We start from the raw sequence: 21,356 nt of genomic DNA on the forward strand, positions 1-21,356 counted from the left end.
GGTAATAACATTCTCTTCATCACCATCCAGACTCCAGCTTTCAGACCAGGTAGAATAACATCAAGAAAGCCAGAGACATTACCCACAATGGAGATTTATTAGAATGCCATACGACACATACACACACAGATACATACACACACAGATACATACACACACAGATACATACACACACAGATACATACACACACAGATACATACACACACCCACTTAAACAAGCGCAGACAAACTATTTTTTCGACACCATCAAGTGTGTGTGTGTGTGTGTCTATTTGTGTGTGTGTGTGTGTGTGTGTGTGAGAGAGAGGGAATTGCTCTTAACTGGAGGGATATTTCCAATCTGTGAAAATCTGACGGTCAGAAGCTCTCTTGGTAATCCAACACCATTACTGGTGATTCCACGTACATTAGAGAGAGTGAGGAGGAGAAGGGGAGAGAGAGGGGGTGAAGAGAGAGAGAGAGGGGGGGTGAATAGAGAGAGAGAGTGAGAGAGAGAGAGGGGGCGACAGAGCGATTGAGAGAGAGCCAGAGAGACAGACAGAGAGAAGAGAGGCTGAGTGGAGCAGGAGGATGGGTGTGTTGGAGGGTCACATTATAGTAAGCGTCCATTTCAGGTATTTATAGTTTGAGCGTTTGAAGCTCTGAAAGCATGCGAGACCCATCATCTGAACCGAGCCGAGTTATAATGAGGATGGATAGCCAGTGTGTGTGTGTATGATAATATGTGTGTGTGTGTGAGAATGTGTGTGTGAGAATGTGTGTGTGTGTGTGTGTGTGTGGGTGAGAATGTTTGTGTGTGTGGGTGTGTGTGTGTGCTGCACGTGTGATGATTAAGTGTGCAGGGTCATCTCTTCATCGGCGTTTGACCTTAATTTACAGCTTCTAATTGAGACAGCTAACTGTGGACGAGGACACAACCCCATTAAGACAACACTGGAATGTGTAAACTAACGACCTGTCACCTGTCTGTTGCCAGGCAGATAGCACACACACACACACACACCTGCCAGAGCTGCCAGGGGCTGGAGCTGTGCGTCTATCTGCTCCAGGCCTAAATGAGAAGCTAACGTCGTGGTTGTGACAGAGGTATGTCTGCTTCTTGGCTAACAAGACAATGTGCTGTCATGCCCATCTAGCTGTTATCACCAAAAGGAGAGAGGGGGAGGGAGATCGTGAGAAAGGGAGAGATGGAGACAGAGACAGGGAGAGAGAGAAAAATAGAGAGAGGGAGAGAAAAGAGAGAGAATATTGAAGTCCTTTACAGACGAGACAATGTGTTGTCCTTGATGGTGATGTAAAATCTTGTCCAACTTGTCCAACACTGAGAATCCAGAAGTTAGTGATGTGTGGTTGTGTGTCTGCTTCACTCCCACGCGAGTGTGTGAGTCTGTGTGTGTGTGTGTGTCTGTGAATGTTATATGTCAATGTGTGAATTTTGATGTGGTTGCATTTTTGTGTGCGTACCTGTCAATGTCTGCGTACGTCTCTGCGTTTTGTGTGTGTGCGAGAGTATTTATCTGCGTTTATGTGTCACTGTGCGTGTGTGTGCATGCGCGCGCGCGCGGGGGGGGGGGGGGGGTCAAGGGTCAACAGAAGCTCCCAGCATGTACCCCAGCCCCCCTACATACTTCCTGGTCCCTTGGCGCAACATACTGATGACATCACTGGGTGTGAAAGTGGTGATCAGTTCCACCTCATCAGTGTGGGACTATAAATAGCGGTGGAAGCGTACCCTGGGACTGGGGAGGACAGCTGTAGTGAGGAGGCGGGAAAGAAGACCTGGACAGATGATCACACGTTTGCCATATCCCTCCTCCTCCTCCTCCTCCTCCTCCTCGCTCCCTGCTGTCACCCCCGAGACTGAGAACACCTCCTCGATCTGTCACACACACACACGCACTCACACTCACACAACAGAGATCTTACACACTCACACACTACAGAGATCTGTCACACAGACACACACGCTCACACTCACACAACAGAGATCTGACACACTCACACACAGACACACACGCACACACACCCCTGTCTCTTTCTAAACATACAGCTCCACCTGGTCTTGAGCGGTTGTTTCTGGCTGTTGTCCTGGCAGAGGGACGATGACATCATAAAGGGCTTAGGCCGGCCAGGAGGAGAGGGCTGTGTGTTACATCATCTGCTCCGGGCTTTACCAGACCCTTATACAGTACCTGACACACACACACACACACACAGACTGACCGACAACAGCCAGACAGGCAGACAGGCAGACAGACAGACAGACAGACAGGCAGGCAGGCAGGCAGGCAGGCAGGCAGGCAGGCAGGCAGGCAGGCAGGCAGGCAGGCAGGCAGGCAGGCAGGCAGGCAGGCAGGCAGGCAGGCTGTAACCAGCCCCAGCCCATTTTGTGACTGTTGGCTGCGTGACTAACCATTTCTCCTTGTGACTGATAAGCGTTATTTATCAGAAATGAATTCCACACACATGAAAACAAAAGCTTAATGACTGGAGTCAATGGATTCTGTATGACCCTGGGCTGAGCAGGGTCATGGGGAAAAAGCCACCAGATGAAGTTAGGAGTCTGACCATGTAGGAGGAGGAGAGGCAGAGGAAGTGTGTGTGTGTGTGTGTGTGTGTGTGTACCATGTGTGTGTGTGTCTCCGACGGATTTGACACCTGGCCTCTGTCGTACTTGACAGTTAATGTGATGTCATCACTTTGGACATCTGGTGGATGAGTGTGTGTTAGTGTGTGTGTGTGTGTGTGTTTGTGGGGAGTGGGTCTTGCCCTCGCTGAACCTCTTAAATCCAACATGGATCTCCTGTCTCTGTCTCGGATCATTCAATACAACGCTCACCACTATGGGAATTCACAGCATCTCAGAGGAACTGTGGTGGTGCTGCCCTGTGCCTCAACACACTCCTGTTACTGTGGTGTTGCTGCCCTGTGCTTCAACACACTCCTGTTACTGTGGTGGTGCTGCCCTGTGCTTCAACACACTCCTGTTACTGTGGTGGTGCTGCCCTGTGCCTCAACACACTCCTGTTACTGTGGTGGTGATGCCCTGTGCCTCAACACACTCCTGTTACTGTGTTGGTGCTGCCCTGTGCTTCAACACACTCCTGTTACTGTGGTGGTGATGCCCTGTGCCTCAACACACTCCTGTTACTGTGGTGGTGATGCCCTGTGCTTCAACACACTCCTGTTACTGTGTTGGTGATGCCCTGTGCCTCAACACACTCCTGTTACTGTGTTGGTGATGCCCTGTGCCTCAACACACTCCTGTTACTGTGGTGGTGATGCCCTGTGCTTCAACACACTCCTGTTACTGTGGTGGTGCTGCCCTGTGCTTCAACACACTCCTGTTACTGTGGTGGTGCTGCCCTGTGCTTCAACACACTCCAGTTACTGTGGTGGTGCTGCCCTGTGCTACACCACACTCCAGTTACTGTGGTGGTGCTGCCCTGTGCTTCAACACACCCCTGTTACTGTGGTGGTGCTGCCCTGTGCTTCAACACACTCCTGTTACTGTGGTGGTGCTGCCCTGTGCTTCAACACACTCCTGTTACTGTGGTGGTGCTGCCCTGTGCTTCAACATGCTCCTGTTACTGTGGTGGTGCTGCCCGGTGCTTCAACACACTCCTGTTACTGTGGTGGTGCTGCCCTGTGCTTCAACACACTCCAGTTACTGTGGTGGTGCTGCCCTGTGCTTCAACACACTCCTGTTACTGTGGTGGTGCTGGAAACTGGAAATAACGAACCAAACCCCGTCTCCTACTCCCGGTTCAGTCAAGACACTGTGTCTTATTTAGATGTCTCATAGTCAACAGGAAGCATCAGACCCCTTCATCTCCTGACCTCCTGACCTCTTGACCCCAACCTGTCCTGTGATACCTCACAGCTATTCTAAGACACACTGGAGATGCTGGTACTACAACCAGAGAAGGTTTATCATACGTGTGACCGATCAGAAGAGGTTTATGCAGGCCACACGCAGTAAAGACCCCCCCTGCAGGTTCCTGGAATGGGTGGATTCTGAGGAGAGAGGAGGAAGGGAGTGTGTGAGTGCATTGTGTGTGTGTGTGAGAGAAAGTGTGTGTGTGTGTCGAGATCATCTTGATAGGAGGAGACACTCCTCTGAAAAGCATGACTGCATTTATTTACCCTTGTCATAGAGACACGGTGCAGACACACACACACACACACACACGAATGCTCATGAGCGCACTCATTGGGTTTGACATGCGGAGCCTTGCGCAAGCAAGCCTGTGTGTGTGTCAGAGTCACCCAGGTGTGTGTGTGTGTGTCAGAGTCACCCAGGTGTGTGTGTGTGTCTGCGCTCATAGCCTCGCTGAAGTGTTGTCTTATTAGGATGCTCTGGAGAGTATATTCTATTGGTTGTCTCTCCAAAGCTCTCTGCTTCAAAGAGCCCTCCACTCTCAATGGGGCACCTGTTTACATAAAAGGATGAAGAGACATACAGCTTTTGAAAATAAAAATCTTTGAAATAAATTCTAAACTCTTGAAAGACTCGTCTGTTGATTACCCAGTTAACAGAGAGACCAGGGAGACTGCCGTGCTAGCTCTGAGCTAGCTAGAACATGCTGTGCTACTGTCTGCTACCATTGTGGTCTCTCTGTCTTTCTCACACACACACACACACAGACAGCTGTGGAGAGTAACAGGTGATATCTTGCTTATCCCAGAGCGTGAGTGACTGTGTGTGTGTGTGTGAGAGAGAGAGAGAGAGAGAGAGAGAGAGAGAGAGAGAGAGAGAGAGAGAGAGAGAGAGAGAGAGAGAGAGAGAGAGAGAGAGAGAGAGAGAGAGAGAGAGAGAGAGAGAGAGAGAGAGAGAGAGAGAGAGAGAGAGAGAGAGAGAGAGAGAGAGAGAGAGAGAGAGAGAGAGAGAGAGAGAGAGAGAGAGAAAGAGAGAGAGAGCATCTGTAGAGTGTGAGACTGCTCTGACAGGACAAGAAGATAAAGTATGACAAACAAACAGATGCCAGGCTGGCTGTCTAACTCTGATTGGCTGGACACAGCAATCTCATGGCCCATTCAGGAGGCCCAGCTGGAAACTGTTGTATACCTCTGAATACACCAAGGTCACTGACAAATATGGTCATGTTCCTGTCTTAACCAATATCCCCCCCAGGGTGAGTTAAACATCAACATGTGACCTTCTTACTGTGTCTGCAGCCATCCTCTCTGCGAAGGCTGGAGAGCAGAACCCTGGAGGGTTGAGAGGCTACCTCCGCAGATGTCCTCTCGTAGCCCTCCCAAAGTGATCTGGGCCTGGGGGCCGGGGCTGAGAAGCAGAGTGACGCAGAAGGAGGAAGTATCTACAGAGCCAGGCGGTCATTGGACTTCAGGTGAGGGGCCGGTGGCTGGGGATGGGACAGCCAGGGGGCTGGGCCCAGGGGGCTGGGCCCTGGGGCTGAGCCTGGGGCTGGGCCCTAGGGAGGAGGCTGTGAGTCATGGGTGTGGGCCTGGAGGGGAAGGGCGGGTGTGGGGGAGACAGGGGCTCCTGTCTCCTGACAGGGGCTCCTGTCTCTCCCACATTAAAGAGATGTGTAATGACTGCGGGAGTGGGGCCCAATCATGTGCTTATCAAACGGCATATTTCAGACGGCCTTCTCAAAAGGCCCGGGGCGAAGCAGCCATAAGAGCAGATTTGTACGTGGATGAAAGAGATAGGAGCAGACCGAGCTTGCATCAGAACACAGAGGAGAGGGATCATTAGCATCCTCTGGTAATTCAGCTGAGAGAGAGAGAGGAAATGGCGGATGCAGAGTTTGAGGGAAGGGAGAGCGCGACTGAGGGAGAGAAGGATGACTCCTCTTATTCATTCTTCCTTTTTTATGTTTTACACAGATCCCCAAAAAGAATAAGAGAACAAACACGTTTTTTAACAAAGCCCTGGTCCTTGAAGTGAAACCCTGGGGGTGAGGTTGGGGTTTGGGGGGGTAGGTGGCCCCTATGTGGGTTAGGGCGCAGTGAAGCCACATGCACCCCGTATCCCATCTCTTTCCTTATCAGAACTGAGCTTTGCCTCGGCTTTGATCTACTGCAGGAGCTGCTCCCTCTCCCTCTCTCCCTCCCTCCCTTCCTCCTTCTTCCCCCCTGCTCCAATCACAGTCCGGAGAAATGTTAATCCTGGATGTCCCAGAAACTGGCCATGTTGGACCACGTGGGTCCAGACCCTTCAGTGGTGTGAGGGCTGGACCTCTGTCTCGTTGTCTTTGTGTCTGTCAAGGCAAGAAAGCTGCTGAGGACACCGCAAGGAGAGACACCCCCGAGCTCTGCTCTGCCGTGGAGCTCTGCCCTGCCGTGGAGCTCTGCCATGGAGCTCTGCCGTGGAGCTCTGCCGTGGAGTTCTACCGTGGAGCTCTACAGTGGAGCTCTACAGTGGAGCTCTGCCGTGGAGCTCTACAGTGGAGCTCTGCCGTGGACCTCTGCCGTGGAGCTCTGCCGTGGAGCTCTACAGTGGAGCTCTGCCGTGGAGCTCTGCCGTGGAGCTCTACAGTGGAGCTCTACAGTGGAGATCTGCCATGGAGCTCTACAGTGGAGCTCTGCCGTGGAGCTCTGCCGTGGAGCTCTGCCGTGGAGCTCTACAGTGGAGCTCTACAGTGGAGCTCTGCCGTGGAGATCTACAGTGGAGCTCTGCCGTGGAGCTCTGCCGTGGAGCTCTGCCGTGGAGCTCTGCCGTGGAGCTCTGCGGAAGCCATCTAGAAAACTGAGGACTGACTTCTCTCAGTCACACTGACAACTTTTATGACAGCTGCAAGGGTTTTTGCAAGGGACTTCAAAGCTGTTTTGTTTACCTGCGACAATAGCCAGTCCTTCCACTTCCTTGGCCTTGACATAGCAACCCAGCATGGCAACACAAGCTTCCCTGGTCTCGACCAGCAACACAAGCGTCTCAACCTCCAGTTGACTCCAACTTTCTGTGACCATGACAACGATGGGAACTGATTCCATGTTAAACCACAGATCTAGATTGTCGCTTTATTATGATTTCCCATGGAGCTAGTTCTCAGAGCCTGAATACTTTTCGGTTAAGGGTCCTTGATTTGGGTCCTTGGACATGTCTTTGGGGAATCAAACCACAGTGCTGGTTTGGGGGTTGTGTGATGATATATCTGTGTGTGGCCCTGCGGTATAAATTCAATTATTTATCGCATTTCAGAAATTATGTAAATACTTAATCCAGAAAACTGGGCCATCCTTTGTCTTCAAGTGGTATTCCATTGTTTGCTTGCTTGCCTGCTGTTGCTGTTGCTGTTGTTTTGTGTTCGGAGACACACACAGTGCGTGTGAGGAAGAGGGTGTGTCCACGAAATCTCAAGACAGTTATCCAGGGGATACACACCACAGAACGGGCAAGGGTTGTTGCTGTTAGCATGACACACACACACAAACATCCATGCATGAATGCACATACCAAGTGCACAAACACTAAGAGAAAAGTGCAAGTATACACACATACACCCACCTCATCAGACCCAATTTAGAAAGTCAATTTGGGATCAGGAGACCAATTATCTTAATTATTTTTGTTTCCCTCAATCCCCCATCTTCTCTCTCTCCCTCATCCACTTGTTTCCTCATCATACTCCGGTTTTAGCTGTGTTTGCATCTGTGCGTATTTTGGTGCTTGCGTTGCGCAACACTAAATTACCCCTCAACTTTGGAAAGAATTTAGGAGGCCTGCACTGCAGTATACTGGTGGTGCGAGCAGCCTGAAACGGCAACGCGCGGTATAGGTTACTTGAATTCACCGCTCGTTTTTAGTTTATTTTCTGTCCTTTTTTCTTTCTCATTGAATTCATAATGACAAATAACGATTTGGTTTATATTTATTTAAAGGATGCTGATATTGTGTCTTAAAGTGGCCCATTTGTTTTATAGTTTTACATTGAATTACAAATAAACGCCTTTCCGATGAAAAGCGGGAGCCTTGGGGTAAAAAAAAAAAACCGAAAGCTCTGTAGGCTCCATAGTTAAGTCCTTGCTGTCGAACCGATCCCTCCCAGATGACAGCTTCGCCTCTACGGTTCGTCAGTTCCCGCTTGAGGAGATAATCATCATCATCATTACTTTCACCTGGCACACGCCCCTCAACAATTACCGTACAGCTCCACGCGAGTCTGATCAGAGCTGCGCAGGTGGGGCGCTTCAATCTCACTCGAGGAGAGCCACTTTGAAGACAGAGCTGAACAAACTACTCATTTGTACCTTGTCTTCCGCCTCTCTTCAGTACTTGAGAGCACGGATGAGCCTCAACTGTCCGAATTTATCTGTAATCAGAATATTATAAAACGGATTTTAAGATAAGTCCGCTGTTTATAAACAGCTTGAAGGCTGTTATCTTGGTAAGCTTACACGCTTTTTTGTTAGCGTCAGAGGAGTCATGCGTTTCTGTTATCTTCATTAAGGAGTTTATATGGAAAACTGAGGTATAGAACCCGGTTCCCCGGCATTCCTTCTAATGAAAGACTGCAGAAATCCACTTATGGATCACACCATTAAAGTATGATCGTGAAATATGTAATGTCGTGACATTTATACTTGATGGATATTGCACGAAGAGGGGGAGAAACAACTTGACGAGATGAAGGATGACAATTTACATGCATGTAGACACTGACTCAGTATGAACCAGATTTTAAATACCAATGGAAATATTTGAAACGTACCACACCAGTCAATAAGGAAATAAATTTAAAACAAAAACAAATCTACATATATATTTATATTTTATTTATATTTCATTTCTGGGAGGATATCTTGTTATACACCAAATATCCCATTGGCAGTTAAGCGCATTCAAATGTGTTCATAAAGCCAGAAACAGTGACTTGGTTGGACAAACACAAATACAAAATAAAGATAAAAACACAAAATAATGAACCGCATGTATATAACATACAAAACACAATCATCCCTACTCAGTAGGTAACTTCACCATTCCAATCGAAGGTGTGGATATTTACATTTTTCAGTTTTACAAAAATATAATAATCTCTCTCCCTTTTTTTTGCTTACATTCTAAATGAAATGAAGCAGTGCTCTCTTCTCTCCCCTTCTTTCTCTTTCTCTCTCTCTCTCTCTACAATTTCCTTCTGCTTCTGAAACAAATATATCCCTTCTAACCCTTAAGGCGAGACGCATCGCATCCTCTGCATAGCGCTCGCTCTCAGCTTCAGCAGCGCGTCACAAAAGGCACCAGAAACAGGAACGACTTGTCTTGTTTTTTTTTTGTGTTTTTTTTGTTTTCTATTATTTCTACATAACAGAGGAAAATGTCACATGTGAGAAAGAGATAAAGTACCAGTGAATGATATTTACAAAATCATAAGAAACCAACATCACTCTTACTCATGCTTGTTGAATACTTAAGTGCTTTTTTTTGTCAAACAAAGTCAGAACATCACCACGGCATCTTCACTACGTCGTTATAAGAAAAGCGTTTTAGAAATGATGGCCCTGCTCACTGAAAATAAGACAATGCAAATATGCAAATAAGTTTTCACATCAATGGTACCCCCCAAAATTATAAAATTAGGAAACATGGCACACGTACTTTATACACATACAGCTGCTAATGTAAATCATTCAATGTTTCTTCAACTGGGATTAACTGCAACAGAGGGTGAATGTGCCTTGGCACTGAAACTAGACTGGCAATGTTTGCTGTTTGCTTGTGTTTGTCAGGTTGTGTGTGTGTATGTGCGATAGTATTTTATGGCAGAGACTTGTCATGCCTGTTTCTACTCCGACTTTCTCTGATGTTCCCTCATCTAAAGTAGCTGCGTTTGTTTTTCAGAGAGAGAAAAAGAAGGAGAAAAAACTCTGTTTGTGTCCTCTATTGTCTTTGCTCCGTCCCTGACGTGTTTCATTTCTCTCTCTGTCTCGCTCCTTCCAACAAATTCTGACTTGCTGAACACTGTGCGGAGGCAGAGGAGGCAGAAAAGTGCTTTTCAGAGGAGAAATTACAAGTCTTTTGATTCTGACTTCGCCCCCTCTCAAACAACCGACGGAACAGAGTCGAGGAGGAGAGAACTATAAACAAAGTCTTGTCTCTCTCCATGACCCTGTCTCTCTCTGAGTCCCTGTCTCTCCGCTCAGCAGATCTCGATGGTTCGCGGGGAGAGTGTGCTCTGCATGTCTGAGAGCGGGGTGGGGACCGGGGAGCTGTAGATGTTGGAGGCCACGGAAGAGGAGGAGAAGGAGGATGCCACTTGAGACTGGAAGGAGCTCGACATGGAGATGGAGGGGTAGGTGGTGGCGATGGAGGGAGAGGGGTAGGAGGTGTGGACTGGAGAAGAGTAGCAGGAGGTGACCGGGGAGGGGTAGGAGGAGACCGGAGAGGGGTAGGAGGTGATGGGGGAGGGGTAGGAGGAGGAGACGGGGGAGGAGACGGACACGGGCGCCACGGAGACCACCACGGCGCAACCGGAGGCGCCGCCTTTCTCCGCCTTCTTGTCCTTCTGCCTCAGGTGGATCTTGGTGTGCCTCTTCCTCTCGTCACTGCGGGCGAATTTGCGACCGCAGATCTCACAGGCGAAAGGCTTCTCGCCGGTGTGCGTGCGGATGTGCGTGGTCAGGTGGTCGCTGCGGCTGAAGTTGCGCATGCAGATGCGGCACTGGAACGGCTTCTGGCCCGTGTGGATGCGGATGTGACGCGTCAGCTCGTCGGAGCGCGAGAAGCGCCGGTCGCACGTCTCCACGGGGCAGGCGTACGGGCGCTCGTGGGGGGGCGTCTTGCTGGGCCGCGTGGGGTATTTACGCATGCGGCTGGGCTTGACCAGCTGGGACTGATACACGCTCTTCAGGTCCTGGGAGCCGGTCTGCGTGGCGAAGGCCTTGATGGTGGAGAGCGGCGTGAGGGACGGCTGGCCCGACTGGCTCTGGAAGGGCTTCTGGTCGGGCGCCACCAGGCTCACCTCGCCCTGCTGCTGGGGGAACAGGTAGTCTGGGATCATGGGCACTGGGAAGCTGGAGCTGCAGGTCTTGCCATTGGGGTAGGCGGGAGGCGGGTACTGGAGGGAGCCCCCGGCAGGGCTGGGGAAGCCCTGGCCTTGGTCTGGGAAGAGGTCAGGGGTGGAGGAGGAGTAGGTGGGGGCGGCAGAGTAGATGGGGTTGGGCTCACTGTGGTGCACGGAGCAGCTCTGAGACGAAGAGGAGGAGGAGGACGGGGGGAGGGAGGAGGAGGAGGAGGTGGAGATCGTCTGCGAGGAGGAAGAGGAGGAAGAGGCGGAGCTGGAAGAGGGGGGGTTGATGCCGACCAATCCGCTGACCAAGCTGAAGAGGGGCTCCGCCCACAGGCTGTTGCTACAGTTGGTGGCGGGTTCGAGGGTGAAGCGTCCGGTGTAGGACAGGGGAGGGAGCCTCTGGGTGGAGTAGGTCTGTTCAGCCATAGACTTCTCACAGTTAAGAGAGATCTCTGGTAACGTGTCTGCAGAGAGGAAGGAGGGAGGGAGGGAAGGGGGGGAGAGAGGGAGGGAGGGAGGACATTAATCAAACTGTCAATATGTAGCCGAGGAAGAAGGGTGGGGTGGGGTGGGGGTGTCCTGTCAGCCAAGAGGTGGACAGCCTCGCCCCCTCCCTCTCCTGTGTCTCCCAAGCAGCAGGTGCCCACGCAGATAGAGGGAGAGAATCCCCTCTTTCCAACTTGTGCACCCACACTCTGAAAACACGCTGGACATCCACACACACCAGAGCAAGGGCGGGTAAACTCTTAGACTGGATCATTTTCCATCCCTTTCTCCATCAGTCTATATCACACACACACACACACCAAGCCCTTCAAGCTCCATCAAATAGCCAACTGCAATTGATTACAGAAAGAGCAGCTCATCTACTTTTAAGAAGGCATTTTAAATGGGGCTTCCCTGTGTTACCACAAACAGAATTAATCAGAAAAGTACTGATGAACAGAAATTCTATATTTACCATGGATGTGCTTTTGTGCGCATTGACTAATCTTAAAATTGAACAAATGCAACACTATAATTTAAGATGCTTCACTAAAAATCCATATCAGAAAACGCCTTTTTGTCAGCTGTTGAGCATAGACTTGAAATTGAATTACTAATAGCCAGACGAGCACAAATAATGATTCAAGTTATGCAACTTAATCATCTATCAGCCATGCATCCTCATGTAAAACAAGTACAGCCATCCATCCATACAGCAAAGCATCAGATCTTACCTCCAGCAAGGTGGTCATACTGCTCTCCTGGCTCCCCAGAGCCAAAGCCTGCTCCTTCGGGCGCGGAGGCTGTGAGGAAGGGGGTCCCCGCGGAGCTGAGCATCATCATCTCCTCCAGCTTGGGGTAGTTGTCCATGGGCGAGTGCGGGAAGCTGAGTGGGTCTGAGATCTGCAGGGCTGGAAGGAGCATCTCTGTCTTGGCTGCAGCCATTCTCCTGGGGCTGGGGCTGGAGAGGAGAGCAGGGAGGCTGGGTGTGTGCTGGGGTAGAGGCAGCCTCTTGCAGGTGTATGGAGGATGGGATCACCAGTGCAGCTCAGTAGACACAGCTGTCACTGTCACTGAATGGCTCTCGTATCCTCTCTCTCTCTCTCCTCTGCTCTGCTCTTCTCCTGGCGTCTTGCTTTTTCTTCTGTTTTCCAGAGAAGTTGAGTAGAAAATCCACTTGTCTTGTTTCAAAAAAGAAGACTGAGAACAAAATCGCCCGTCTTACTCATTCCCTACAATGAATCAAAAAGAATCATAAATTGATTGATTTAGATTTCCTTTTTTTTTTTCTTCTCTGAACTGATTTGATCAAATTACGTTTTGCCCTTCTTGGATTGAACGTGTTGTTGTTTTTGTTGTTGTTTTTAATTCACTTTGACTTGTGTGAGTGTGTGTGCGGTATCTGAGTTAGGGCGCTATCTGTGTCTGTCTCGCTGCTCTGACAGTTGCCGTTGTAGGCTCTGAGATCTCTCGCTCTCGTCCGAGGTTCCCACTCCTTTATATACCCTCCCCCGTGACGTAGATGTCCATATTTGGATTGGAGGAAGCCCATATTTAGGCAATGCAGTGGAGGACACATGACGCTGGCCCGGGGGAAAACGGAGAGGAGAGACTTTATATTAAGCCAGTGCAATAAATCGTGGGGAGATACCCGCTCGTCCTCCAGCCCGAATCGATGTATCTTCATGGTAGAATCCCTGTCTGAGAAAACGGCGTATTTCTCCCTCTCTCCCCAATGCCCCGTAGATCACATTCGCATCTCCCATCTGTACGGCAGGCTGCGCTCTTGCCGGAAAACCTAGCTCCGCCATGCCATATAAGGTCGTATCTACATAAGGACCTATTCCGGTGGGTTTCCATTTTCCTGACCTTATTTGGAACTTCCTGAGGTAGCGCTGATCGGTGCTTGGCAGTGAATGAGAGGTTGGAGCTCAGCTCGAGCCCAGCGCTCCGCACAATAAGTAATGTCAGCACTATATCCTCGCTCTTTATGAGCGCGCAGCGGCCGCGCAGCAACATCTGAGCTAGAACATTTTGCTAACCATTCCAAGTTAATCAATGCTGCATCTCAACAGCACGGGGATACTATTTCAGTTGTTTAAATTTGTCTCTGAAGGGATATAATTGTTCTGTCTGTAGCCTATTGGTCTTGCACGTAGCCTAGGGTTGTGTTGACATGATGTGGGTAAATACATTGTTCAGTTCTGCATCAAGGCATCGTCAGAAACTAAAAGATAAATACATGTCAAAACATCCTGAAATCTTTCATCGCAGGAGGATTTCCGTTCACCCATGCATGTATTTGCTATTGATGCACGTTGACATTTAAGCCTTCGTGTATGGGGTTAGATGATGACTGCCTGACCGGGTATAGAGAGACTGAAAGCAGCGGGAAAGCAAGGCAGGCGCGAGCTACATCAACGCAGTGGGTTGACAAGATGCGACTCACAGAAGTGAAACCTAACAGTTCGGTTTCCCAGTAGGCTAGTAATGATGTCGAATGAAATCTCAAACTTTCCTAAACTCTAAGAAATAGTACATTATACGGGGGCTACAAGGTTAAATATGTATTGTTTATTGGCAGAATGACAAGTAGTTTTGTGCATTTGGTTATGCTTAGCGAGACTAAGGAGTTCGGGGCCTCTCTTCTTATTATCTATCCCCCTCTATCTATTCTCTCTCTTTCTCTCTCGCTCTCTAGCAATCTATTCTCTCGCTCTCTCTCTCTGTCTTGTATTAGAATTAGGAGGACGTGCTACCTTCCTTGTCAGTAATGTATGGATGCTGATGAACCATGTGTGCTGACGAAGCGCGAGGCTATCCGTCTAATTGAGGGGTGTCCCCGGCTCGATATTCGAGGAATCTCTGTGCCACTCACGAAGCTAATGGGCCGCATTAACAAAACGCTGCTCACCGCTACCGGGACGCCTGCGGGGTACTGATGCTCCCGGAGGCTGTTCCTGCCCGGCGGCGCACCGGGAGTCCTCGGTGGCCGCTGACGGGAAATCGATGTGTTTCCCGCGCTGTTGACTGAATCTATGCAAGCAACTTCATTGGTAAACATCTAACAGTATGGCGAGTCCTGGAGAGAGACCTAGAGAGAGAGTGTGGACATAGAGGTGCAGGGTTCCAGGTCACCTTAGTGGTTAAAGACAGAACAAAACTTTAAGTACTGGGTTTGTTTTTGTTTGAGGAAGGACAGTATGAAGTTACTCTAACCTCTTTAGTCATCTATGTGTCCATCCTCACATCATTCATGGTGCCCAAAGTTGCTAAATGTTACAGACAATCCATCATACACATACACACACGCACATACAAACAGACACCCACACATACACTTTTACAACTTCTGCTAGATAAACAGGTGGTGTTCCAATTGGCAACTCTCACCAGGTTTTTTTTTGGGGGGGGGCGAGGGGGTTGTGATGGTTGCTTCTCTGAGTGCCAGGTACTGTACATTTAGTCTCTCTCTCTCTGTGGCACTGCCAGATCATCTATTATCTATGACACACTCTGGCCCCAGCATTGGTCAAGAGGGAGAGAGAGCAGAGAGAGAGCAGAGAGAGAGAGAGAGAGAGAGAGAGGGAGAGAGGGAGGAGGCAGAGAGACTCTAGTTTGAGAAAAATGTAGTTTGGACTATATTTCCTCTTCAGACAGAGTGAAGGTTATGACTGCTGGCCATAACCCGTGTTTTATTGTCAATATCCTGGGTCGTCGTGGTCAGGTTGGTTGTACACACACACACACACACACACACACAAACACACAGACAGAGGGTGTTAGCGGACGTGTGCTATAGATGGCTCTTGGGCTGTAGAGCTGTCTGGTGTGGCTGGACAGGGCAGGACTCAAAATGCCTTGTCATGCATCACTTCCTCTTGTCGATAGAAGCACACAGGAGAGAGAGGGGGGGGGGGGTCATCATATACAGCACCATAAAATCAGGTTAAGATGACAATAAAATGATGGTGGGGTGTGTGGGGACTCCTTTGAGGACACACTCAGAGGTGGGAGAGAAATGAGTGTGTGTGTGTGTGTGTTTGTTGGTTTGAGTTTGTGTTGGGTTAGCCAGTTCATTCTGCCTGGTGTGTTCCCACACAGCCAAGGGAGAGGAGTCCTCATCTTCTACACACACAGGCAGGCTCTCCCCTCACCTACGCATGCTCTGCTAGGCCATCCCAACACCCCCTGAACAGCACAGAGCACCGGTTAATATTTAATTAGGCCCCAATCTGCCAGAGAGAGGAGGAGGAGGAGGAGGAGGAGAGCTGGAGAGGGAGGGCTGAGAGAGTCAGAGAGAGAGAGAATCAGAGAGAGAGTCAGAGAGAGAGAGAGACGAGAGAGAGAGAGAGAGAGAGAGAGAGAGACAGAGAGAGAGAGAGAGACAGAGAGAGAGAGAGAGAGAGAGAGAGAATAAGGGAGAGTCAGGGAGAGAAAGAGTCAGAAGGAGAGAGGCCAAAGGCAAAAGAGTGAAATTAGAGAGCGGACAGATGAAGGGAAGGGAGGAGAAAGAGGGAGCATCGTAACATAATCAAAAGAGAGAGAGGGACAGAGCCATAGAGCACAAGAGAGAGAGACCGAGGGACAGAGCCATAGAGCACAAGAGAGAGAGAGAGGGACAGAGCCATAGAGCACAAGAGAGAGAGAGAGGGACAGAGCCATAGAGCACAAGAGAGAGAGAGAGGGACAGAGCGATAGAGCACGAGAGAGAGGGGGACAGAGCGATAGAGCACGAGAGAGAGAGGGACAGAGCGATAGAGCACGAGAGAGAGGGACAGAGCGATAGAGCACAAGAGAGGGACAGAGCGATAGAGTACGAGAAAGAGAGAGGGACAGAGCTATAGAGCACGAGAGAGAGGGACGGAGGGAGAGAGATAGAGTTAAAAGAGAGAACGATTCTCACACCCCCACGTTCAGGAGCCAATAGCAGGCCTTGGCTAGCGTTAATCACCACCATGCTGCCAGGCAGACAGATGCTCAACTAACGCCCCCTCAGCGACTCCCCAACCACCCCTCCTCCCTACCCCTGTGGTGCAATCCCTACCATTAGCATACAGGTGTACTTAGACAGGCCGTTCCATTATGGACTGACGGAGGGGGGAATTTTCGAAAGCAGGCAGGCAGGCAGGATGATGACAGCTAGCAAAATCCTAGATGTTATATAATTTTGTATGAGTGTTGAAGGGGAGGGGGAAATGACGAGAGCAGGAGAGTGGGAGAGAGACCTGATTGTTTTTGAGCTGACATGTAATGAAGCCAGTCCAGAGTAAATATAGGTGATGAAAGTGTTCAAGATGGTGGAGGTTGTGGACAAACTGTCCTGATACAGGGTCACCTCACAGCATGTTTTAAACCTGGCAGAGAGAACAGTGGAACTCCAGACGTTTGGTAGTAAACTGTTGGTCGTGGGTTCTGGAGGATGTTGAATAGACGTATCTGTTTGTGTTGTGATGACATCACAGAACATTCCTTTGTTATCTGTGTCCTTTACTAAAGAGGGGATTCTGGGAAGGGGAGGGGAGGAATGCCTAGGAACTAGGCCAGGTAGTTTCCCTCTCTGAGTCACCTGATCAGGGAATCCTGGGGAGCCTGGAGTGGTTATTTGACTCCAGGTGACCTCACCTCTCCTGAAAGTTGTACTGGAGCTTTGACAGGTGGGTTGTAGGTGGATCAGGTTTCCTTGCTGTTTCTAACGGGTACATTGGAATGAAACCAGTGAGATTCAAGCCGGCACCCCTGACATCTTGGGAACAGATCGAAGCAGGATTCACTTCCTGTCTTCTTTAAGCCTCCTTCACTTCCTGTCTTCTTAAAGCCTCCTTCCCGATCACTAAATACCTGCTGCTCGCTGCAGGTCCACTGGCCTACGAGAATGCAACACTAACCCGTCACACACACATACACACACTTCCCTGGGGACAAGCTCAGTAGTGACTCAACACCCCTCCTCTACACACACACACACACACACACAAGGTTGTTGCTTTGATGTATGACAAAAGGTCTGACCTTTAACCTTTCAGCTGCGGATGAGTCAGAGGGAGGGAAGAGAAAAAGAGGAGAGGGAGAGAGGGAGGAAGAGAGAGAGAGGGAGGGAGGTAGGGAGGGAGGGAGGGATGGAGAGATGGAGAGATGGAGAGATGGAGAGATGGAGGAGAAAGGGAAATAAAGAGGAGGGAGAGAAAGGAAGGGGGGGAAATTCCCACTATCCTGACTGGATAACATTTAAAGGTTGTCGCTAGCCTGCTAGCTAACAGCTTTTTATGTATAGCAGGTGTGTCTGCTGTACTGTGAGAGGGGGCAGATAACTTCACACACTGACCAATGACGTGGGGAGAGCAGGAGAGAAAGAGAAAAGGAGAGAGAAAGAAGAGAGGGAGAAGGAGACAGTATTTCCGGACCAGACGAGGCCTGTGGTGTGTTGGTGTAGAGAGTTCGTCTGGGTGTGACTCACGTAGAAACACACAGACTTGTTTTTTCTTCTCCAGTGTTTTCACATTCTGCAGCCAGTTAAACGTTGCTTCAGTCGCACGGCTCCTGGCCAGCCCACATGTTTGTGTGGCTGACAGGCTTTATGTAGGATGGGTTTACATTACTGTCACTCATGCCATTCCACGACCAAACCTTGGCCACTGAGATTTTCTTGGAAATGGAGGCTGGTTCTGGGGAGGTTGAATCGGGGAGGCTGGATCTGGGAGGCTGGTTCTGGAAGGCTGGTTCTGGGGAGGTTGGTTCTGGGAGGCTGGATCTGGGAGGCTGGTTCTGGGAGGCTGGATCTGGGAGGTTGGATCTGGGAGGCTGGTTCTGGGAGGCTGGTTCTGAGAGGCTGGTTCTGGGAGGCTGGTTCCGGGAGGCTGGATCTGGGAGGCTAGTTCTGGGAGGCTGGTTGAAAAGAGAGTGTTGTGATCTTGAGTGTGAGCTGTTGACACCAAACAGCAGGCAGAACAAATCCCGTTTAGGATGGTTGTTTGTGAAAACCTGGATACACACACACACAGAAACACACGCACACGCACACTTGTGGTTGTGTGAAGTTTGTTTGTGTCTGGGGAAGAGCAGGATGCCAGGACTGATGGAGGCCTGCAGCTGCAGAGAATGTACAGAAGGAGACATGATGGAGCTGACACTGCAGAGGTCTGGTTCACTCCAACAGAGAAACACAGAGAGAGAGACAGAGAGAGAGAGAGAGAGACACAGAGAGACACACAGAGAGAGAGAGAGAGACAGAGAGAGAGAGACAGTAATAGAGAAAGAAAGAGGGAGAGAGACATGGATATGGAGAGAGAGAGAGAGAGAGAGAGAGAGAGAGAGAGAGAGAGAGAGAGAGAGAGAGAGAGAGAGAGAGAAATGGAAGACTGGCAGGTTGTTGACAGGTGGGCCTGAGGGCAGTTAAGGCATGTTGACTCAGGTAACCCCCCCAAACGCCCCACCCCCACCCGCCACCCCCACACCCCACCAGACTGGAGGAGACAGGTGATGTTGGATAGCCTACAGGGGTGAGCAGACAGCTCCCCACTTGTCCCCCACCCCAGAGACCCCCAACCCTTTAGCATCATACAATAATAATTCTCATCAGAGCACCGCATGTCTTCACTCATGACATCTGACAAGCAGGAGGAAGAGGAAGAGGATGTGATGCTTCTTCGAGACAGATGGAGAGAGAGGGAGAAGGAGAGGGGGGAAAGAGGGGAGGGAGAGGGGGGAGAGAGAGAGGGGGAGAGAGAAGGAGAGAGAGAAGGAGAGAGAGAGAGAGCTAAAGAGAGAGAGGGGGGAGAGGGGGAGAGAGAGAGAGCGGGAAGAGAGAGAGAAAGAGGGGGAGGAGAGAGAGAGTGGGGGAGAGAAGGCGAGAGAGAGAGAGAGAGAGAGAGAAGGAGAGAGAGAGATAAAGAGAAAGGGGGGGGAGAGAAGGAGAGAGAGAGAGAGAGAGAGAGAGAGAGAGAGAGAGAGAGAGAGAGAGAGAGAGAAGGAGAGAGAGAAGGAGAGAGGAAGATAAAGAGAGAGAGGGGGAGAGAAGGAGGAGAGAGGGGAGAGAGAGAGAGAGATGGGGGAGAGAAGGAGGAGAGAGGGGAGAGAGAGAGAGAGAGAGAGAGAGAGAGAGAGAGAGAGAGAGAGAGAGAGAGAGGGAGAGAGAGAGGGGGAGAGAGGGAGCCGACATCTTACTTCAGAGATAAGGAGGGATGAGGGGAGGCTGGGTAAAGGAGTGCAATGTCAGGAGAGGAGAGGTCTCGCTGAGCAGGGCTTCAGGCCCACCGCATGGCTAACATGGACAGGAAGTAACACTGTTCTATCAAACATGTTCAGTGTACTTTCTGGAGAGAGGTGTGTGTGAACGTGTGCCAGAGCTGGGGTAACTGAAGAAAAACCATGGAAAGATCTTTGGGGTTGATAAGTGGACTAATGTTTGGGGGTTGAGTGTGTGTGTGTGTGTGTGTGTGTATATGGCAGTATAACAAGCTCTCCTGACTGTGTGTCTCATTGTTTGTCTTTAACTCTCTATCTAAACAGTGGAGACAGAGCAGGGACACAGACACTTGTGACACACACACATGCACGCGTGCACACGCACACACATGTATGCACACACACACACACAAGTACACAAACATACACCCACACAAAATCAGACACACAAACAAATTCACACACACATGCACACACACACACGCATACACGCGCACACAAATAAACACTTACACACACATATAAAAACACACACAACCTTACTCCTTAACTCCATGCTCTGGCTCTGTCGACCAAGAAGGCCACATGGTTCTTTCCTCCCAGCACAACCAGAGAGCAACTCCATGGCAACAGCAGAGGCATGCTCATGAACATTATGGGATATGTACCGTACGAAATGTAAACAGACCTCTTGTGATTATTTTTTTTATGCATGTAGGGTTCTCATTATACAGAAACTCACTTTGAACAGTCGGAAAAAATATTCTGGAAAGTCATGAACTTTTCTATTTCTATTTTTCACATAGGTATGTGGGTATGTGACAAGACATGTTCTCATTAGGAAGGATGGACAGCAATGGCTCTGTCTCTCTCTCTCTCTCTCTCTCTCTCTCTCTCTCTCTGTCTCTCTCCAACCTCACTTTTCTCTGTGTTTCTGTCTCCATCCCCCCATCTCTCCATCCCCCATCTCTCTCTCCATCTCCCCATCTCTCTCTCCATCTCGCCATCTCTCTTTCCATCTCGCCATCTCTCTCTCCATTTCACCATCTCTCTCCATCCCCCCATCTCTCTCTCCATCAGACTTCCTTTCACTGCATCTCTGTCACACTCTATCACGGTTGCCATGGAGAAATCATCCTCTGGTCTCCATGGCAGCCATGCCTATTGTTTTAGGGTTCTTTATTTAGATGGAAACATGATGTGATGGAATGAATGCTGAACTTTAATGTTCTCTTCTTTTTCTCTGCTCTACTTTGTCTTCTCTTCTCTCATCCCTCCCATCCTCCTCTTCCTCCTCTTCCTCCCATCCTCCTCTTCTTCGCCACCTGCAATCATAGAAGATACAACATGCCAGGGTATTTTTCTCATCCTTTCCAGGAGTTGTGTGAGTGTGTGTGTCTGTGTGTGTGTGTGTGTTACACACTGTGCTTGTCTGATGTTTTGTACCAATTAATTTCCCTGTCTCTGTACTCTTCGTAAGAAGAGTGGGGGTTATGTGTCAAACTGTTTCTATCACACCCTCTTCTAGTTCTGTCTCAAACTGTCTGCCTGCCTGCCTGCCTGCCTGCCTGCCTGCCTGTCTGTCTGTCTGTCTGTCTGTCTGTCTGTCTGTCTGTCTGTCTGTCTGTCTGTCTGTCTGTCCGTCTGTCTGTCCGTCTGTCCGTCTGTCCGTCTGTCCGTCTGTCCGTCTGTCCGTCCGTCCGTCCGCC

The 21,356-nt window shown here is 49.8% G+C and overlaps 1 protein-coding gene and 1 long non-coding RNA gene across 2 annotated transcripts in view; one reads left to right on the forward strand and one right to left on the reverse strand.

Annotated features, from left to right (window-relative positions):
• LOC146302101 (uncharacterized) overlaps positions 1-21,356 on the forward strand; it is a 36,464-nt gene that overhangs the window by 7,479 nt on the left and 7,629 nt on the right. Inside the window, exon 2 of the long non-coding RNA XR_014758116.1 lies at positions 5,180-5,352. This is a non-coding gene — a long non-coding RNA (uncharacterized LOC146302101). The remainder of the gene's footprint in view (positions 1-5,179; positions 5,353-21,356) is intronic.
• On the reverse strand, positions 8,723-12,949 carry egr1 (early growth response 1). Its single transcript, XM_084702175.1, has 2 exons — positions 12,198-12,949; positions 8,723-11,441 (listed from the first exon to the last, which is right to left on the reverse strand). The coding sequence occupies exons 1-2, from the start codon at positions 12,406-12,408 to the stop codon at positions 10,108-10,110; spliced, it is 1,545 nt and encodes a 514-aa protein (XP_084558301.1). The 5' UTR covers positions 12,409-12,949; the 3' UTR covers positions 8,723-10,107.

Source organism: Hypomesus nipponensis, chromosome 1 (genome assembly GCF_054491055.1).
Source record: "Hypomesus nipponensis isolate SF chromosome 1, ASM5449105v1, whole genome shotgun sequence".
Classification (NCBI taxonomy): domain Eukaryota; kingdom Metazoa; phylum Chordata; class Actinopteri; order Osmeriformes; family Osmeridae; genus Hypomesus; species Hypomesus nipponensis.

Excerpts from the sequence above, each read along its gene's own strand:
- egr1 (XM_084702175.1), bottom strand. The coding sequence starts at position 12,408 with ATGGCTGCAGCCAAGACAGAGATGCTCCTTCCAGCCCTGCAGATCTCA. Across the intron at positions 11,442-12,197 it reads GTATGACCACCTTGCTGGAG|ACACGTTACCAGAGATCTCT; the intron begins GTAAGATCTGAT and ends TCCTCTCTGCAG.